The sequence below is a fragment of the Cornus florida genome, unplaced genomic scaffold (genome assembly GCF_030987335.1).
Source record: "Cornus florida cultivar Cherokee Brave unplaced genomic scaffold, ASM3098733v1 CherokeeBrave_3.0.0_Hap2_Chr09, whole genome shotgun sequence".
Taxonomy (NCBI): Eukaryota; Viridiplantae; Streptophyta; class Magnoliopsida; order Cornales; family Cornaceae; genus Cornus; species Cornus florida.
Window position 1 is genome coordinate 67,019,516 of NW_026775579.1, and position 17,985 is coordinate 67,037,500.

General features: G+C 34.7%; 2 protein-coding genes across 4 annotated transcripts; one reads left to right on the plus strand and one right to left on the minus strand.

Annotated features, from left to right (window-relative positions):
• Nucleotides 1–4: 4 nt before the first annotated feature.
• On the plus strand, nt 5–7,536 carry LOC132274201 (uncharacterized). 2 transcript variants are annotated; one of them, XM_059775424.1, is made up of 6 exons: nt 5–273; nt 2,694–2,798; nt 2,910–3,086; nt 5,126–5,224; nt 5,677–5,919; nt 6,716–7,536. In XM_059775424.1, the coding sequence occupies exons 2-6, from the start codon at nt 2,712–2,714 to the stop codon at nt 7,130–7,132; spliced, it is 1,023 nt and encodes a 340-aa protein (XP_059631407.1). In that variant the 5' UTR covers nt 5–273; nt 2,694–2,711; the 3' UTR covers nt 7,133–7,536. The 2 variants fall into 2 exon arrangements, with proteins under 2 accessions (XP_059631407.1, XP_059631408.1); XM_059775425.1 differs by having other exon boundaries at nt 2,694–2,786.
• An 854-nt stretch (nt 7,537–8,390) lies between these two features.
• LOC132274202 (2,3-bisphosphoglycerate-dependent phosphoglycerate mutase 1-like) lies at nt 8,391–13,971 on the minus strand. Of its 2 annotated transcripts, none has more exons than XM_059775426.1 (9): nt 13,677–13,971; nt 12,444–12,715; nt 12,019–12,242; nt 10,694–10,812; nt 10,436–10,592; nt 10,249–10,350; nt 10,044–10,163; nt 8,789–8,845; nt 8,391–8,708 (listed from the first exon to the last, which is right to left on the minus strand). In XM_059775426.1, the coding sequence occupies exons 2-8, from the start codon at nt 12,712–12,714 to the stop codon at nt 8,801–8,803; spliced, it is 1,038 nt and encodes a 345-aa protein (XP_059631409.1). In that variant the 5' UTR covers nt 12,715; nt 13,677–13,971; the 3' UTR covers nt 8,391–8,708; nt 8,789–8,800. The 2 variants fall into 2 exon arrangements, with proteins under 2 accessions (XP_059631409.1, XP_059631410.1); XM_059775427.1 differs by lacking the exon at nt 13,677–13,971 and adding an exon at nt 13,587–13,622.
• Between the last annotated feature and the right edge of the window lie 4,014 nt (nt 13,972–17,985).

The window sequence follows — 17,985 nt, forward strand, 5'->3', positions numbered from 1 at the left end:
GAAAAAAATGTCAAAAGAGCAAGACTTGATCTTCTTTATCAATTTGTTTCTCCCCACGTGAGCTTGCGCCATTGCTTTTGAACAGATCTGATAGCAAGAATAATCAAATCTTTCTCGAACCTCTGTTGTGAGAATGCCCATCTGACCGTTGACCTGTTTGGTTTCCATGGTTTTTGGCCTTTGAGATCTCCCAAAACCCATAATTGTTGTCTTCAATCAATCACAGAGGAGGGAAAGGAAAACTACAATTCTTGATTCACTTCAATCCATCAGGTAAAGCTACTGCCGCTCATTTCAGCATCCACCTTCTTCATCTTATATATGTGTGTGTGTATATATATATATATAGAAACACACGTACGATTGTGCACTTACTTATATTTTGGTGATATTGAGTTTGCTTAAGAAACCCAGTTCTAGATTTTTGTTTTGATAATGTTAGATGAACGTAATTGTTACTTCAAATATTGCCACTTTGACTTAATTTTGAAATTGTTGCTTCTGATGAGGCACATGGTTGATTTGAACAGACTTGTGATTGATTTGTGTTTTAGATTTCACATGGATTTGTGTGGTGATTGAATTAAATCTAAAAGATCGGTGTCTACGTGGCATTCACTTCTTATCAAGTGCAATTACATTTTTTTTTTAATATACATATATGTTGCTTGGAATTCAGAAAAATAAATAGGGAAGTCTTGATTTTAACCCAAAATGTTGATGTTGCACTTGGAAGCACTGAATCAGTGGCTTGGAATTAGAATTGGAGGAAATTTAGTTCAAACCACTGATTCGGTGCTTCCAAGTGCAACATTAACATTTCGGGTTATAATCAAAACTTAACTAAATTTTCTTCAATTCTAAAGCGCCAATTTGGTGCTCCTAAACATAGCCAAGGATAATTCCGACATGGTTATTGCACGGAACTTGTATAAATACTATAGGCTCATATAAGTTTTATTTTCCCAACACTGAAGTTGGTTTTTCTTTTTGTTTTATGATAGTAAGAAAATTTTACTTATTATCACCAAGGGAAAATCGGTGCATCTCATACAGGATTGCAATAAAATATTGGAAAAAATGAAAACTTGAAACCGTCTAAAATGTTGTAGAACTTCTAATATGACAGTTTCTTAATTCTGTCAAAACAGTTTTTCACAATAAAAAAGAAATCTTACTGTCTGCTTAACGCAGTACGAAGGAGTATTCATGAGTGGTGACCGGTTAATTGACAAGGTCACAATAATTGGTCATCTCAGTACCTTGGTTCATGTATTTGCTTAAGAAATATCGAAACTACAAGATTCTAAAATAATTATTCTATTGCATATTTCTCAGCCAACCTTTGATCCTGGTTTGGCTCAAGCTCATTGACAAAATGAGTTGGAATTTATAACATTTTTACAAGAACATGGGTACCATCGTTAATGATCAAATAATTTTCTAGGAGGTAATTAATCTAAATTTTCTTTGAACCATGGATGTATGAACTGGGTATGAGTGGGTTAATAAAAAATAGAAAGGACCAAGAATCATTTAATTTCTATTTAAACGTATGCTTTGAGGGAATGTGCTACAAATCAGAGAGCTTGGACTTTTACTGGTTGTGCAGTCGTAAGATCAGATATCAAATAATAGAGCATCTCTTGATGTTGCAAGTTTGCAACACATAAAGGGATTGGGATCGGAATATACTTGTGCTTATTTTGGAGTGGCTTGCTGCATAGGAGATCATTGAGTGATCAAGGACTATCCTAAAGTGTTAATTTGGCCTACGGACAAGTGGCCCAACGGTACTAGACCCCTACTTTTCAAAGGGACTCGTCAAGGGTTCGAGCCTCCATGGAGGCATAGGTGTGTGAGTACCAACTAGGAAAAAAAAGAAAAAAAGTTTTAATTTGTCCTATTGGCATTAAGGGTCCAATTGGCTTTTCTTCATACGTTTACTCATGGATTTGTTTTTTGTAGCATAAAGAAAATTGGGAATACTAATAATCTCTCTAGAAATTTAAAGGTGGATGGTTAACTAGGGTTGTGAACCTTGCATAGGATTAGAAATGGTCCAGAGTTCCAATAATATAATAATTGTCATTCGTACAGTTTCTCTGACTAAGCTGAGACATTTGTACATGTGGAGTATCCCTGGGTAAGCTACTAGTAGAGTCTGAACTACTGGTAGGTGAGAAATTTTTGTGCATTTGGATTATTTATTCTCATCTTCCGGAAGATTCATCTTTTTTTTATTTTTTATCTTGGAGTTGAACTGGTGGTCATCCCCTCATTAAAGAAAGGCAATCAGATGATGTTGGATTCACGAAAGAACAAGTTTTCTGATATGCTCCTCTATGCAATTTAGAGACTAAGAACAAGTTATATGACCAAAAGGTTTCTTGTTGGAGTTTATACACTAACAAGAGTTGCTATTGACAACTTGAACGACCAAACAACTCTTGCATTGGTTTCATCATCTTTCTCATTGTTTCTAGCTTTTTAGTGTGGTTTTTTTTTTTTTTTGGGCCTTTGGAGGTGAAAATGTATGCCCCCCCTCCCCACCCCCCCTGCCGCCGCTGCGTTGTAGAAGGGAGATAAAGAAGAAGAACGATACTTACTGAAGATCCTCTATTTATTTATTTATTTGATTTTGTTGCTAAAGTCGCAAAGTTCTTTTTGACTTATCAATTGTCAACCTACAGAAAGACTTCTTCAAAGCTATGAGTGCTGATCTGAAATTACCCACTTCAAATAGCTGTGAGAATTTTGTGACATCTGAGGAGGAACGGGAAAAGGTTTGTCCCCTGGTACATCTATAAGTACTTTTTGTTTTAAAGCTTTTTATTAGGAATACAATATTGTTTCTATTAGAGGGAAAGGAAAAAATCTCTTCAGCTCTTGATACTTCATGTTTGCAGATAAATGAGGTTAGAAAGTTGGTTGGGCCTTTGCCGGACAAGTTGTCTCTTTATTGTTCTGATGCATCAATCTCAAGACATTTAAGGGCACGTAGCTGGAATGTCAAGAAGACAACTAAAATGGTTAAAGATACCTTGAAATGGAGACTGGCATACAAGCCAGAAGAGATTCGATGGGTAACAATGATACTTACTTTTTTGTAAATTTATGTGTAGAATTTTTGAATTGATTCTTTGCTGCATTTAACTGCCGCACAATGCTTGGAATAAGTTTTGTAATTAGGATTTAGCTGGCCTGTCATCCTCTCTCACTGTTTTTTCATAGATATATTCTGGTGTGCTTGGAGTTGGTGACGGTTGAGTTTGAAATTACTCAATTAGCACTAGGATCATCCTTTAAAGGTCGCCTTTCTTCAAAAGGAAAAGAGGCCAGCCTGCTCCCAACTTCTAACCAAATTATTAGAGACAAATTAATAGATAAAGGTCATCACACAGTGTTGATTTCATTGATCTGGGGTGTGGTAGAGGTGGATTAGGTGCAGATGTAACCTCCAACTTCACTACATGGAGTTATAAATGTATGTGTCTATAGATATATATATATATATATATATATATTTTTTTTTTTTTTTTTTGTAACTTGAATCCATGTTCACATGCTCAATTGTCCAAAACTTTTATCATTAAATTAAATTTTGAAGTGGATGAGGTTTGGGAATGAAAGTTTCACAAGCTGAAGGTTTTATTTGGAGTATGTATTTCACTCAAGGACCTAGAGGCGGTGATAGGTGTTTATCAAATCTTAATTACTATTAACCTTATTTATAATTTGAACCAATCAATTGTTAATCAACGTTTAATTTAATTAATCCCAATTAATCAATTAATTGTGATATGGCAATCAGTCAAATTTCAGAAATAAAAAGCAAACAGCAAAGCAATAGAGCAAGAGAAATCAAAATAGGAAGACACCACATTCGGGGGAAAAAAACACAGGATCTTGTCTATTCCTGCCCTAAACCCCCAACCCCTCCCCCAAAACCAATAAGGAGGGTCTTCACTTTTCTTTTTCATTAATTTTTAATTTTTAATTTTTTTTTTCCTTTTTTTGTTGTGTGTGTGTGTGTCCAAACTATATGATGAATGAAAGCAAAATAAAAGTCTTTTTGTTTTTCTCTCTCTGAATGCTTTTTGTGTTCTCTCTCTCTCTCTCTCTCTCAAAAATTCCTTAAAAACCAATCTTTAAAGCTTCTTAACTATTTAGATAACTATTAGCAAGTCCAATATCAATTGCAGTAGGAAAGCTTATTTTTCTGTTGCGAGAAAAAGTTGAAGTGGAAATGATCCCAACATTTAGAGGGATTGATTACACCCTTCTGGACAAGGAGAAATTATTAGATGGTCCTGGTCTATTTAATACTTGGTGGACTAATTCAATGAAGACTCTCCGATCATGAAACTTTGTAATTTATTAATACACTCTTGTGGGGCCATTTTCTCAATTCGAAAGTCTATATTTAACTGGTCCACCAAGTGTTAATGGTGCAAGACCATCTAATAATTTATCCTGGACGAGAGCAATCGATCCCGCTCTTGTAGCATTGATCCTTCTGCACTCAACGCCATTTTCTAGTGATTGATCCATGAAGCTACAAGAATTCATCCTAGCTTGTAGCAATCGAATTTTTTGAATGTTTTAACATATTTTGAGTTCCAAAAAGACAAAAGCTCATTCATTAAGTAAGTCAATTAAGCATTATCGCCTAGGTTCAGCGTAGGTCAACTATCTAATGATTTGATAATCCTAGACTCTATATCCACCATTATGATCTTACTTTGTCTTAATGTGTGACTGAATCTATTGAAACAGTCAAGCCAATGCACAATCCGAATCTGTTTTCATCTTCCAATGTTCACTTGATCATTGTCTCTCTCCATGGCAAGCCAACTCGATACAAGACTTGCGGTGACATTTTGTTCAATATCACAACTAATTTTGTCAGGGAGTTTTGGCGGCACAAGGACACAAGTCCTAATACAGAACCTTTACAGGAACCCAAATTGCTTATAATTGAAACAACTTGTTAACTAGGAATGCATCGAGGTCCCATTATGCTCAAGGAACTGGCAGACCTGGGGCAATTTTTTCCAGCTATTCTACTATATATTTCTCATGGTATGCTGTTCTGACAGTTTTTTCTTCCCTTGCTATGTAGGAAGAGGTTGCTCGTGAGGCTGAAACTGGGAAAATTTACAGGTCAAACTATGTAGATAAGCACGGGAGAGCGGTTCTTGTCATGAGACCTAGTTGCCAGGTTATATCTGACGATTCCTCTTACTCTTAAGTGCATTTGTTGCATTGCAACTTTCTTTCTTTCTTTTTCTTTTTCAAATACAAGATGACATTTGACACTCAGCAATCCAGTATCTGATTTGTTGAGTGCATGAATAGATGAACATTTTGTAGCCCAAACATTACATCATAATTCATATGATTGAGTATAATGTAATCTGCTTGTCCATCAATTTTCCTTCATTGCCATACACCTCGTTAATTCCCTCCCTCCACTCCACCCCTCCCCAAAAAAACGTTGCAGGTTTTATAGGTTAAATGGTTTGTATTAAGCATTATCAGCCCTACTCTATCCGTGGTGAGGAACCCATGCTTTGCATTTTTATTCAACAGAGAATGCTCTTACATATGCTAATATTTGGTCTAGTAATGATTGTGTTTATAAATATTTTTCAGTTTTGTGTTTGATTGCAGAACTCAAAGTCAACAAAAGGACAAATTAGGTACTTGGTGTATTGCATGGAGAACGCTATTTTCAATCTGCCACCAAACCAGGAACAGATGGTCTGGCTGATTGATTTTAATGGTTTCAACTTGTCTAATATCTCAGTTAAGGTGACACGTGAAACAGCCCATGTTCTGCAAGACCAGTATCCTGAGAGGCTGGGCATCGCAATACTGTACAACCCTCCCAAGTTCTTCGAACCATTCTGGACGGTAGAGTCATTTAAACCTTGTTTCCCATTATTCCATCATGTTATGCCAAATTTTGACAATCTTTTAGTATTACGCAAGTGTGTGTGTGTGTATATATATATATATATTTGGCTATTCACGGGTAATAAATAAGCTTGTATGAGATGATAACTGATAACTGACGCCTACTAATGGGACTTCAGAATGCATGTCATGGGAGGGGAGGTTTTGGCCTATATTTGAAAGGAGATCTCATTGCCTTATATCAAATATCAAGTTTTTGACAAGATTGTGGCATTGCACATACCTTTCCATTTCACACTCAAAAGTACAATTTCTAAACATCCTTCACTTATAAAAGAAATCAAAATTCTGATGGAGTTCAATCTTTGGTTACAAACTTGCAACTTACAAGTATTACCAGCTCTTCTAGAATAAAAGTTGAAGTTTCAATCCTCATTTGGAAGTTTATGATAATTATCCAATCTATTCAATTTTCAATTTTAAGATTGATGAGTTATTTATTTATTTTTCTATAAAAAAAGTTGCTTCTCAGATCATGCTTTTTACAATCATTTATCATTCTTGCTTCTAACTTAGGTGTCTCCTGGGGATTCTGACCATTTTGCAGGGACGTGTTTATCTATACTGTTTTTATCATTCTTTGGTTGCTAATTATGATACCAAGGAAATATTATATTGGTCCTTGTTTCGATACCAGTGAAATATACTGTTGGTCCTTGTTTAGATGATAGTTGTCACTTCCTCGAGTGTTTTATTGGTTTGCTTTTAACATGAGAAGATTGTATAATTGCAGGTGGTAAAGCCTTTTTTAGAGCCCAAGACAGTAAACAAAGTCAAGTTTGTCTACTCTCGTGATCCGAATACCACAAAGATAATGGAGGACCTATTTGACATGAACCAGGTTGAGTCTGCATTCGGTGGGAAAGATAATGCAGGATTCGACATTGACAAATATGCTGAAAGGATGAAAGAAGATGATAAAAGGAGGATTGCCTCTTCTTTGACGAGTGAGAACACCCCTGTGGCAGACCCTCAACCAGTCCTTGAAACTACATCTGTCGACACTACAAATTCAGAGTCAGATTCTGACACCTCAGGTGAGAAAGCAAATAAGTTATCATCTCATGGAGTTAGTACAGAAGATCTTGCCCCAGATGGTGATTTGCCTGTGACTAATAGTTGTAGAAGTGAAACCGGGGATACAAACTAATGGAAGGAACTACTGGCTCAAGTCAATTTGTGGTAACAAAGCGTGACATGCATCTGTAGTTGCTAACATCGAATCAATCCATCTCATTATGGTGGTAGCATTTTAGACACCGGTTTTTCTAATGGAAAAAATGGTGAAGACTATCTAGTTTATGGTCGCTTCTCTATGGTACCAGTTGTAGTTTATGGTCGCTTTTCTATGGTACCAGTTGTTGCTTCATTGAATTTACTTCACTAATAGGCTCACGATTTGACTTTGTTCATCATGGACTGGTACCAAGATCGAGTAAATTTTCTGGTGGAAAGATACCTGATGCAGGTGCCTGTTATTGATTTTAGTCTTTCTTCTTGTGTAATTCCATAATACTCTTCAAATTTTAACAAGACTTATCTGATTTTTGTTTTGTATTGTCTTCAATGAAGTTTACAACTTTTCTCTGAAAGACAGGCTTCTGGAATTGAGCTCAATCTATTCTGGATACATTTGAGTTTCCTAGAACAAAATTTCTTAGCACGGGTCATGAAAATCACGACAATTTAAGGCTTCGATTGAATAAAAGTTTTGAGACAAATTATTCACTTCTTTTCGATGTAAATAAACAGAGAAGTCATTTGTGTATGGGCAAAAACCATCTACACATCTTGATCAACTTTGTTAAATTGACACAAAGGTTGAGAAGAATTCACAAGGTTTAATTGACCATGAACAAAGATTGAGCCTGAGCTCTATTCATGGTAGAGTTTTCTAATACTGATTGACTCACAGTACTGGGAGCAAAAACAACCACAGTGAGGCCATATATTGTTGAAACTATTGGGTTGTAAATTTTTTGTATAGACAAAGAATTATGCTAATTATTTGAAAACAAAAATAAAAGAAAGTGGTTGCTCAACTAGGGGGACACATAATTTGTACATGGTATTCCTGCATTTGCCATCATACAACCTTGTGAACAACCGGAGCTTTTACCATTACACGAAACATTTGTTTAAAGTTCATACATTCATTAATACTCGAAAACACACACGCACCCACATTGCTTTCATATCATCTGATGATCCAACAAGAACTCGCATAAAGCCAACCAATAAATATGCAGCCGTGAACTGCGAATACTTTCAAAACCATCATGCAGATTTAATTTCCATGGCATTTTCAAACACTCCTTTAAACAATCCATATAACCAGAAACAACCTGATCGAATCGTCGATTATACCATGATATTCAAATGAAGGGGAACCACAAAAAGACCATATGGCTCGATACGTGCTGAAGCTAATTAATATAAGCATCAACAAATGCCACAGAAATTGAAGTCCCAAATTTAATTCTTATTACAGTCTATATCACATGATTAACTTTTACTGTCCAACAGAAACAGCTACACTTAAAAAGGAACAGAACTAGCTTTGGTTGATGCATTCAGAAAGTATGAGTACGCATCTTATGATCTACTTACAACTGAAAACTGTATCTATATGTTTCACAAAACTTGCTAGCGGAAACTACTCTACTTTCCACCTCAAATACAACACAATAGGTTTGAAGATTGTAAATGCAACGGAAGGTAAGCCCCTGCAAAACCATAAAATGTGTGACCTAATTAGATCTTATAAACAGGGGATCTAGAAACAGAAGAACTGGTAAATAGTTACCAATTTGTCATATCAATTAACCGTCTCATCTAACTTCTGCCTGTACTGAGCCAAATTCTGCATTTGGGAAAAAGAATGAACATAAGCATCAAAATATAAAACTGTTAAGTGTTCCATAAAGGTGACAAACATCTTAAAGTCCATAAATTTCTATGGAAAAGAAAAAAAGAAAGTACCAGTCACCATATTGTACCTTTTATTTATTTATTTTTTATTTTTTTCGGGTTAGCGGCCCCACCCCTCCCTTTTAGATGCCTAGCCAACATTTCTCTACAGTGCATAATGGCTTTGGCCTATTTTGTACTTTATAAAGGATGAGAACTAATTTTCAAACTTTTGCCAAGTCACCACTGAATGCAACTAAAAGTCCAAGACAGCAATCCAACAGTTAATGTAAGATAACATTTCTTCACTGATGCCTAAGACCCATCCGGACAGGCGCAATTTTGGATCCTTTTTTCGTTTCGAAGGAAATTATTCTTGTGAGGAAGCCTTCCTCAGTAATGTAATTTTTGTGTCAAACAAAACAATCAAGAATAAGGTAAGGATTTTCCCAACACACTCTTTAAGAAAAGAGAAGCATATGTACAAATGTACCACTCTAATAATAACTATTTTGAAGCCACACAATTTTCTATCCCCGGGAAAAATTTGATTCTGGTGAATGGGAAGAGAAAGTCTACCACGTAAAAAACACCAAAAGTTTCACGTGTGTAATATGGGACCCTAATATTACTTTATACAGGGAAAAGAAATAGAATAAGAAAACTAGGATCAAAAAAAATCCAAACAATCATATAATAGTTGGTGTATATACATGCAAAAGCATGATCTTAGGTAACAAATATGATGTAAGATCCTTTTCTGATGAAATATGTGACTCAGTGCCAACACCTAAATCATTCTCCAGTACATCTAACCACTTTGAGACTTACATTCAGGTTTCCTGATGAAAAGGCTAAAATTCCGTTTGGTTGTCAAGAAGATAATAGAAAAGAATAGCAATTTGGAACTTCTCAAAGGAGAATGTCATCAATTTCAATACATTCAACAATTCTGCATTTGTCTACACAATAACCAATATAATCTACAAGGCAACTGCAATGAAACACACAAAAGCCTTTTTAGGTATTTTAACAACAATATACAGCATCTTTAGACTATGCTAATGAGTACATGGGCATAACTAATCATAAGGAAGAGTTATAAGAAGTCCAGAGCAAATTAAAGAGCACCAAGGGGTAAAGTTGCACACCTTAGTATAAGCATATACCCCTGCCTCGTTAGGAGCTACAGGACTTCCCCTCCTCATAAACTTTCCCTCTTTGAATATGTAAAGCATAGGTATCCCAGTCGAAAGTTCCAAGCTAATAACCTGACAAAATTAAGACATGGATTTCATCCATCATAAGCAAATCAGAATGTGATAACGCACCTAAGCATTCCAATTGAAGTCTCACCTCTTGGGTAGTTAATTTGTCAAGATACATGATGATAGACCTCAATGAATTCCCATGGGCAGCAATCATCACATTCTTTCCAGATAAAAGTTGGGGTTCAATCTGCAACAATATAAATTCCAATGTGAGCTGATAAAACGTAAAAGAGGGAGATCTCAATACAAAATAAGCACAGAATCATGTGTACATGTTCTTTAAAGTAAGCAACAGCTCTCTCAGCACACAATTCCAAACTCTCGCCATTGGGTGGGCGTATGTCATAACTACGACGCCACTCATGAACTTGTTCCTTTCCATATCTATCTGCTGTCTCCTGCTTATTTAGACCTTGTAATTCCCCATACCTAATGATAAAAACAGTTTATATGTCACACGCAGTGAATTGTGTATTGGGAACAACAGACAAGAGGAATAACCAGAAAGTAGAAATAGATATATAGTTTACATTCTTTCATTCAGTTGCCAAGCTGTTATAACTGGAATGCACTGCTTTTCAGTTTCCTCACTGAAAATTTTACTCCAAGCCTTTGCTTGTTCACTCTCACTGTGTTTGATGATTGGCACCTGTAGGCAGTTTAATAGTTTTTATGAGGGTGGCAGATGAGATGGATTTCAAAAGAGATCTTATGCAGAGTTTGAAACAAAAAAGTTTTCCCCAAACAAGCATAACCTAAAAAACTATAATGAAGCAGATATTTGCAATGCTGAAAATAATTCAAATGCGTGATAGAAGATTAGCGCACACAGCACAGGGAAAAATGAAATGGAAGTGATGTGGAACTTATTGGCATCAACCAATTATGAGTGGATTAATTCACCCAAATTAGTGTTAGAATTAAAGGCTCTAATGCAACTTTGCACCAGGTGTACTCCATTCTAATAAAGCTTTCTTTTTTATAGTTAATAGAACAGACACCCAATAAAGATAGCAATGAAAATCTTAGGCATGAAAAATTATGATGACCAAACTGGTTGGTTTTTTTAGTTGTTCCAAGCGAACAATTTATATGGAAGCACGAATTAGTTTTCTTCAATGAACAACTTATACTTGACTGAAAAAAATTAGCCATTTCATCTGCCTTTACTTCAAGGGAAAGCCTATAATTTAAACTGGTGGAGGCAATCTATACTTTCATGTGTAGCAAGCAGCAATTTAAATCATATGGATATATTGTCATACAGATCAGTTTTAAGACATTGCATCAATGTATTTGTGTATGCATGCTTAAATGATGGTTCTGACTATAGAAACCTTCTGCAAGACATTGCATCAATGTATTTGTGTATGCATGCTTAAATGATGGTTCTGACTATAGGTACCTTCTGCAAGAAAAGAAAAGAGGGAAAGCTCCGGATTCTGTTGCAAAGTTTCACTTCCAGAATTCACCAGTATGTTGTGTAATCAGAGTTTGTCCAATACTCATACAACCTTCTTGCTAATGATAATTTTATTGCTCTAAAAAGCTGTAGCGATTGTACTTCTTTCATATATATAATACCTTCATTAGGGTTGATTTGGGAATAAAATTTAGAAGCTGCATCTGCTTCTTGGTATTATTCGAAGAATAAACCTCAACAAACAATAATTTAGCTCACTTTACTGTTCTAAGTATTAAGAACTATGGAACAGAATTCTACGAGATGCATGATCCATTTTAGTGCTCCACATCAGACACTCAATATCATCTAAGCAGAAAAGCTAAAAGCATTGCGAATATGTGTGTGAAAATGGTGTGTTCCAAGACATATCCAGATGTTTGCACAAATTACCTTCTTGCGACGGTGCTGCGTCATAGCAAGCATAGCAGTCATCTGTGCACGAATCAGCGCAGATGTATATATTGTGTCAACAGGTATATTGCTAATTCTCTTGCCAGCTTCAATTGCCTCTTCTACACCCTTCTTAGTTAACGGCACATCAACACAACCAGTGAACAAGTTCTTTTCATTCCACAACGACTCACCATGGCGAATTAGGATTAAAGCTGCTTCATCTAAATAAGAACATAAAAGCAGAAATTCGAAGAATTCATAAAATAACCAATTCACTCTACAAATCGTCAGTAAGTATTGAATTCAAAAGATGTGCAACTCAACATAATAATTACAATTTGATCAAGCACAAACAAGAGGAACGTATATGTTTAATTTAAATATTGTCTAATCAAATTCAAATTAGAATGAGACCGTCATACTTGATTTCTTTACGTTGCCATTGCTGTTGTTAGTTGATGGGGATGAAACCGAGCCAAACTCCAGAGTTTGAGAAGTTGATGCTTTAATTACACTAAACTTCCTCAATCTAGAGCAATAACTTCCTTTTCTCAATGGTCCAACATTAGCCTTAATACCCTTTGAGATCAATCTCACTGAAGCATTTTCAAACTCATGACGGTCAAAGGAATCACTGAAATATCCACGAGACTGAAGAGTCCCAATGGCTTGGTGAAATGCAGTTGCGGCCATTCTGAAAAGCCAAGAAAATAAAAAATAAGAGCTTGCAATTAGAGAGAGAGAGAGAGAGAGAGAGAGAGGGGGGGGGGGGGGGGGGGGGGGGGTTGAAGTATTGTGGACAGTGAATATTACTCAATCAACACCCACTTAAGTACACCCATCACATATAAAGAGTCCACAAACTCATATAATCTCATAAAACATGAATTTCGCCTCACTAATTTGTAACTCACACAACATTCATTTAACTATTGTGAAAGCTAACAAGAAGGCAAGAATGATTAAAAAGGAGGTTACAAATCATAAATCAAGAACCACCCATCAATTATATACTTAACTTTTTCAACTAAAGAATAGTAAACAAATTTCAGATTTAATATCCAATTAAAAAATAAATAAAAATAATAATAATCCAACAAATTTTTAATTACACCCATGAAGTTAAATCACATATAAAGACTCCAGAAGCTCATATAATCTCATAAAACAAGAATTTCTCCTCACTAATTTCTAACTCGCACAACATTCATTGTAACTATTGTGAAAACTAATAAAAAGAAAACAATGATTAAAAAGCAGTTTAAACATCATAAATCAAGTACCGCCCATCAATTATATAGTTGATCTTTTTTCAACAAATTTCAGATTTAACTTAACGGATTTCCTCAGGGCCAACATTTGTATATGTGTGTGTATTTGTGTGTGTGTGTGTGTGTTTGTGCGTGCATATAAATACAATCCGAGAAACTAAATTAAAGGCAAACCCACATGGGAATTTGAGTAAAGCAATCAAGAATTGAAACCATATATGTAAAATGAATCAAAAGCTTGAAAAAATATGTTAACAAACACATATCATAAAAATGAAAAATAGAAAAACCCACATTACGAAACAGGGAAGAGAGAGAAGAACGCAAGAAAAGGAAGAGAATCGACGGTTAGTTGCGTAATAGAGAGAGAGGGAGAGATCTTACATTATTTATAGGGCCGAATCGATGTTCAATTCTTACGGGTTACGAAGAAACCAAAGCAGCCGGAAAATGCCCGCGTTGGGGAGGGTTTATTACGAGAGAAGTTGACGGAGAAGATGAGAAAACGTGATGGAAGTTATGCTTAAGTGTGATGTTGATTTCGACAGACAACAAAATGCAGGGAGAGAGAGAGAGAAGAATCGCTGTCTCAAGCTCAGATGGGTTCAAAAAGTAACCAAATAACGTCAAATTCTAAAGCAGACGAAAATGCTCTCTCTCTCCCTATATATATGTAATACATATATATACATACATTTGACAAAGTTGATCCGAATTTATTATATATCAGGTTTGTATTTTCCGTTTTATTCTTTATTCCCATTCCTCTTTGGTACGCTTATATCGTTAGGGCTTAAAATTACTTTTCTTAATGTAAATTACTAGCTTTAAAAAGAAGCTTAGTCTAGCGCACACCTTTCCATGTAAAGAGGCTGTGTCTTTATTTTTAACTTAGTGATCTTTAGTTACAATGAAGCAATGTTATGGTGACATGCTAAATTGAAACCAAACTATTTTCAACAATTCCTAAAATAATTAGAATTGAAATTGTTGAGACATAGAACCGAACCATGGTTCTCTTCAAATAATATTGTGAGGATAATCGTTTTACTTTTCAAATTATATATATATATTGAGATCAAACTCACTGTCGATCACATGAATATCGAAGCAAAATAAGTTAATGTAACATGTGTGATATCATTGGCTATAATATATATTTTTTAGTTTATGTTTTGGTTTGGTTTAGTTTGGTTTGGTTTTAATGGATTTGAAATTAGAATCGGAACCGTAAATTAATGGTTCCTAATTTTGGAACCAAAATAGGAACCAAACTATAAAAGAATCAAATCGAAACGATATTTCGTACCAATTTATCGGTTCTTTATTATTATGGAAACCAAATCTTTTTTTGGTGCATTTGTTCTATATGGTGCACTGAAAATCACAGCATCATTCAACACTGTTATAATCACGACCCACCATAATTCAGGTAGATATTATTCGCTTTGCACACTTTCCTCTCATTATTTACGGGATATTGTCTACTTTGCACATTCTCCTCTTAGTGCTCACGACTTTCAAAATGTGTTTACAAGGATAATGAGGTGTCCACACATACAAATGCCAAAAACTTGTCCCCCTAGGAGACGTGGGACGTCAGAATCACCCCTTTCAGGACCTCACATGCTTGTGCATGCCCCTCATGTTCAGCTCGGAATTAGTTCGATACTGTCCACTTTGCACATTATACGGCTTGTCGTGACGCCCTTCAGAAGATGATAAATGAGACATCATTCGTGCTTCACAAACTTTCATTCCTCCAAATATGGATGGAAGAGTGGTAGGAATAGAAGTAAGGTTGTTATAAAAAAAATTAAATTAACATACTACCCTTTATAATTATTAATTAAACTTAACATTAGCAATCTCTCTTTAGTTCTCTCTTAACTAACAAAGTAAAGTATTACCTTATTCCCTTCTCTTCCATCTAACTAAACAAAAAGATTGAAAAACATTACTATTCCTTACTTGAGAATGTCTCGTCCATCATTTTTTCTCTCCCTTTCATCCAATTTTCTTAATTCCTACCAAACAAAGCATAAAGTGTTTTCACATGGGCATTATCTTCCTCTTTTATCTGTTTTTAATATATGTACGTCAAAAAGCTAACACACCCACTTTTGTTCCTAACAATGACTTAAACCCTTGACATTCTATCTTGAAAGGTTGAAGAGGTACTATTAGGTTACAACTCTTGGTTACTATCTTTTTTGTTTCATTATATGCAAATTGTTATCCCCAAGGGATAACCTAATTGTAAGTGTCTTTCCTCAAGAACAAAAATAAAATAAAATAACATAAAAAAGAATGTAATTGTTTGGTACATGCAGAATGGAGGGATTGCACATACTCAATGGTGCATCATGTAGGATGTTCTAAGAGGCCTTACATCACCATATTCGCAAAGGCTCTCTTTAGAGAGAGAGAGAGTATCAAAAGAAGGAAAGGAAGCGGGTTCTCCCTTTTTAATGCACTCAAGTTAGGTTCAAATTCTTTTCAAAGAGTATTATCATCATCACCCTTAATCCCATACGAATAGCGTTGATCATATGAATTATCTATTTCCAATGATAGAAAATATCATTTACCAGAAAAAAAAAATTAAAATATTGTAATTTAGTATAAGAAAGGTAAAAGAAATGACATGTTCTCTCTTGCTTAAATAAAAATAGTTTTCTATTTTTAGAAAAGAAATCTTTCGTGTGTCAATGGCAATAATCAAACCCTTAAGAATGGCATGATAAATTTAAATTTTGCTTCCATACTTTCATATTTTTCTTTGTTTTCCTTTATAACAAAAATTTAAAAAGTATTTATATCGTTTTACTATGGAGTCATTGCTTAGGCAGTATGTGTTCATTTTTTCAAAGATGAGCGGTCCACATGGAGTAATGTGATGGGAGTGTGTGTACATTAAAAAATTATTACATGATCCGGGATTATTGATCATGATCAAATACAATTTAAGTAAAAATTTGAATAAAATTGACACATTTACTTACGTAGCAGATTGTGATTGATCGAGAACACTTGGTCCCTGACCATATAATAATTTCTTGTGTGTGCCAAAAATAATAATAATAATAAAGAATTGTTTTCTTCTTTTAACATAGACTTAAAAATAAAAAAAATAAAAATAAAAACAAAAAAAAATAAACCTAATATGGTGGCATCATGTACTTGTGTCATTACTTTTAGATTGGAAAGAGCTGTGTTTCTTGTTGTATGTCCAAGCTGGTCACGTTTGCTACAATTAAACTAGAAATTCTAAACTACCCTTCATGTTGTTAAACTGACCTAACATAAACAGACCTAACACTCCCAACTTGCCCTAAAACATGTTGAATCAAAATAAAAATACCCAACTACAAAAAAGCAGCTCTTCAAAGGGGGGTTCCAAATGAAGGACACCTACCTCCATCTCCTCCTATAATGTGTCCCATTTCACGTGTTCAAGCTATGCAATTTTGTGGACCTAACAACTTTTACACACCCACCTACTTCCACATCACATCAGAGATTGAGACCTAGACCAAGTCATTGTTCAGCAGCTCATTCTATGTTTTAACACGTGTCACAAAAATTGGGAATCCCTTTGTTTGTTTTGGAATATACTCTCGCATCATTGTTCATTTCAATCTTCCTCTGTTCTGATCTTCTCTAACTAACTTTTCATCCTCAATCAATTGAACCAATTGACTAGGTACCAATTTGGAAAAGGCCCGTTGATAACTGATGGTCTTGTCTTTGTAAGTTTTTTTTTTTTCTTTTTTCTTTTTTTAAATAATAAATAAAGCCAATTACTTGATTACTTTATTAAATATAAACTCTTTTCCATTTCTTCATACTTAATTTAAAAAAAAAAAAAAAATCATATACTCGTCACTTAGGTCATGGGCGATGTAATTTGAGGGTTCTCTTTCACCATTTTTCTTATGCACTTTCTTAGTAAATAAAAGACTAGAAAACGCACTAAATCCTATTACTCGGCTCATTAGTTTTCAATGTTCATTAGGATGCAAATTTGAGGGTTGGAGTCTTTATCATCAAAATACAAAGGCTAGAAAAGACATACAAGGATGAATAGTTATATATATATATATATCTCTTTTATTTCATGAGACCATCTCTAATGGTTAAAGCTATTTTTGCATTATATATTTTGACAAGTATTACAGTGTCAAAATATTATATTTTAGCAACTCTACTCCAATAATTCATTTCATCCAAAATACTATTTTTTGACACAACAACTATTTTTTTTCAACTACCATTTTCAACTAAGCTCATTTGCCTGATTAAAAATTTTAAAAAAAAATTAATTATCAAATTCAATATAAAAGATAAGAATGTAAATTATATAAAAATAAATAGGTAAACTTGTCATTTACATAACAAGCAAACCCTATCAAAAAATCATTTCAACCTCCCTAATCGCCTCCATCTCTATTCTCGTTCTTGACTCTGAACTTGCCCTCTCTCTCTCTCTGCAACTGCAAACTATAAAATTTACAAGAATCAGAAGCTCTTTCTGCAACTGCTAACTTGTATGTATGAGTTTTGTTTTAATTTTTTTTCTAAATCAACAAATCAAGGTCTGCAATTCTTGTTTTGCAAACTAAATCCTATTTGGTGAATTTTATGATCTTTCACCCCCCCCCCCCCCCCTTGCGGCGCCCGAACTTGCCCT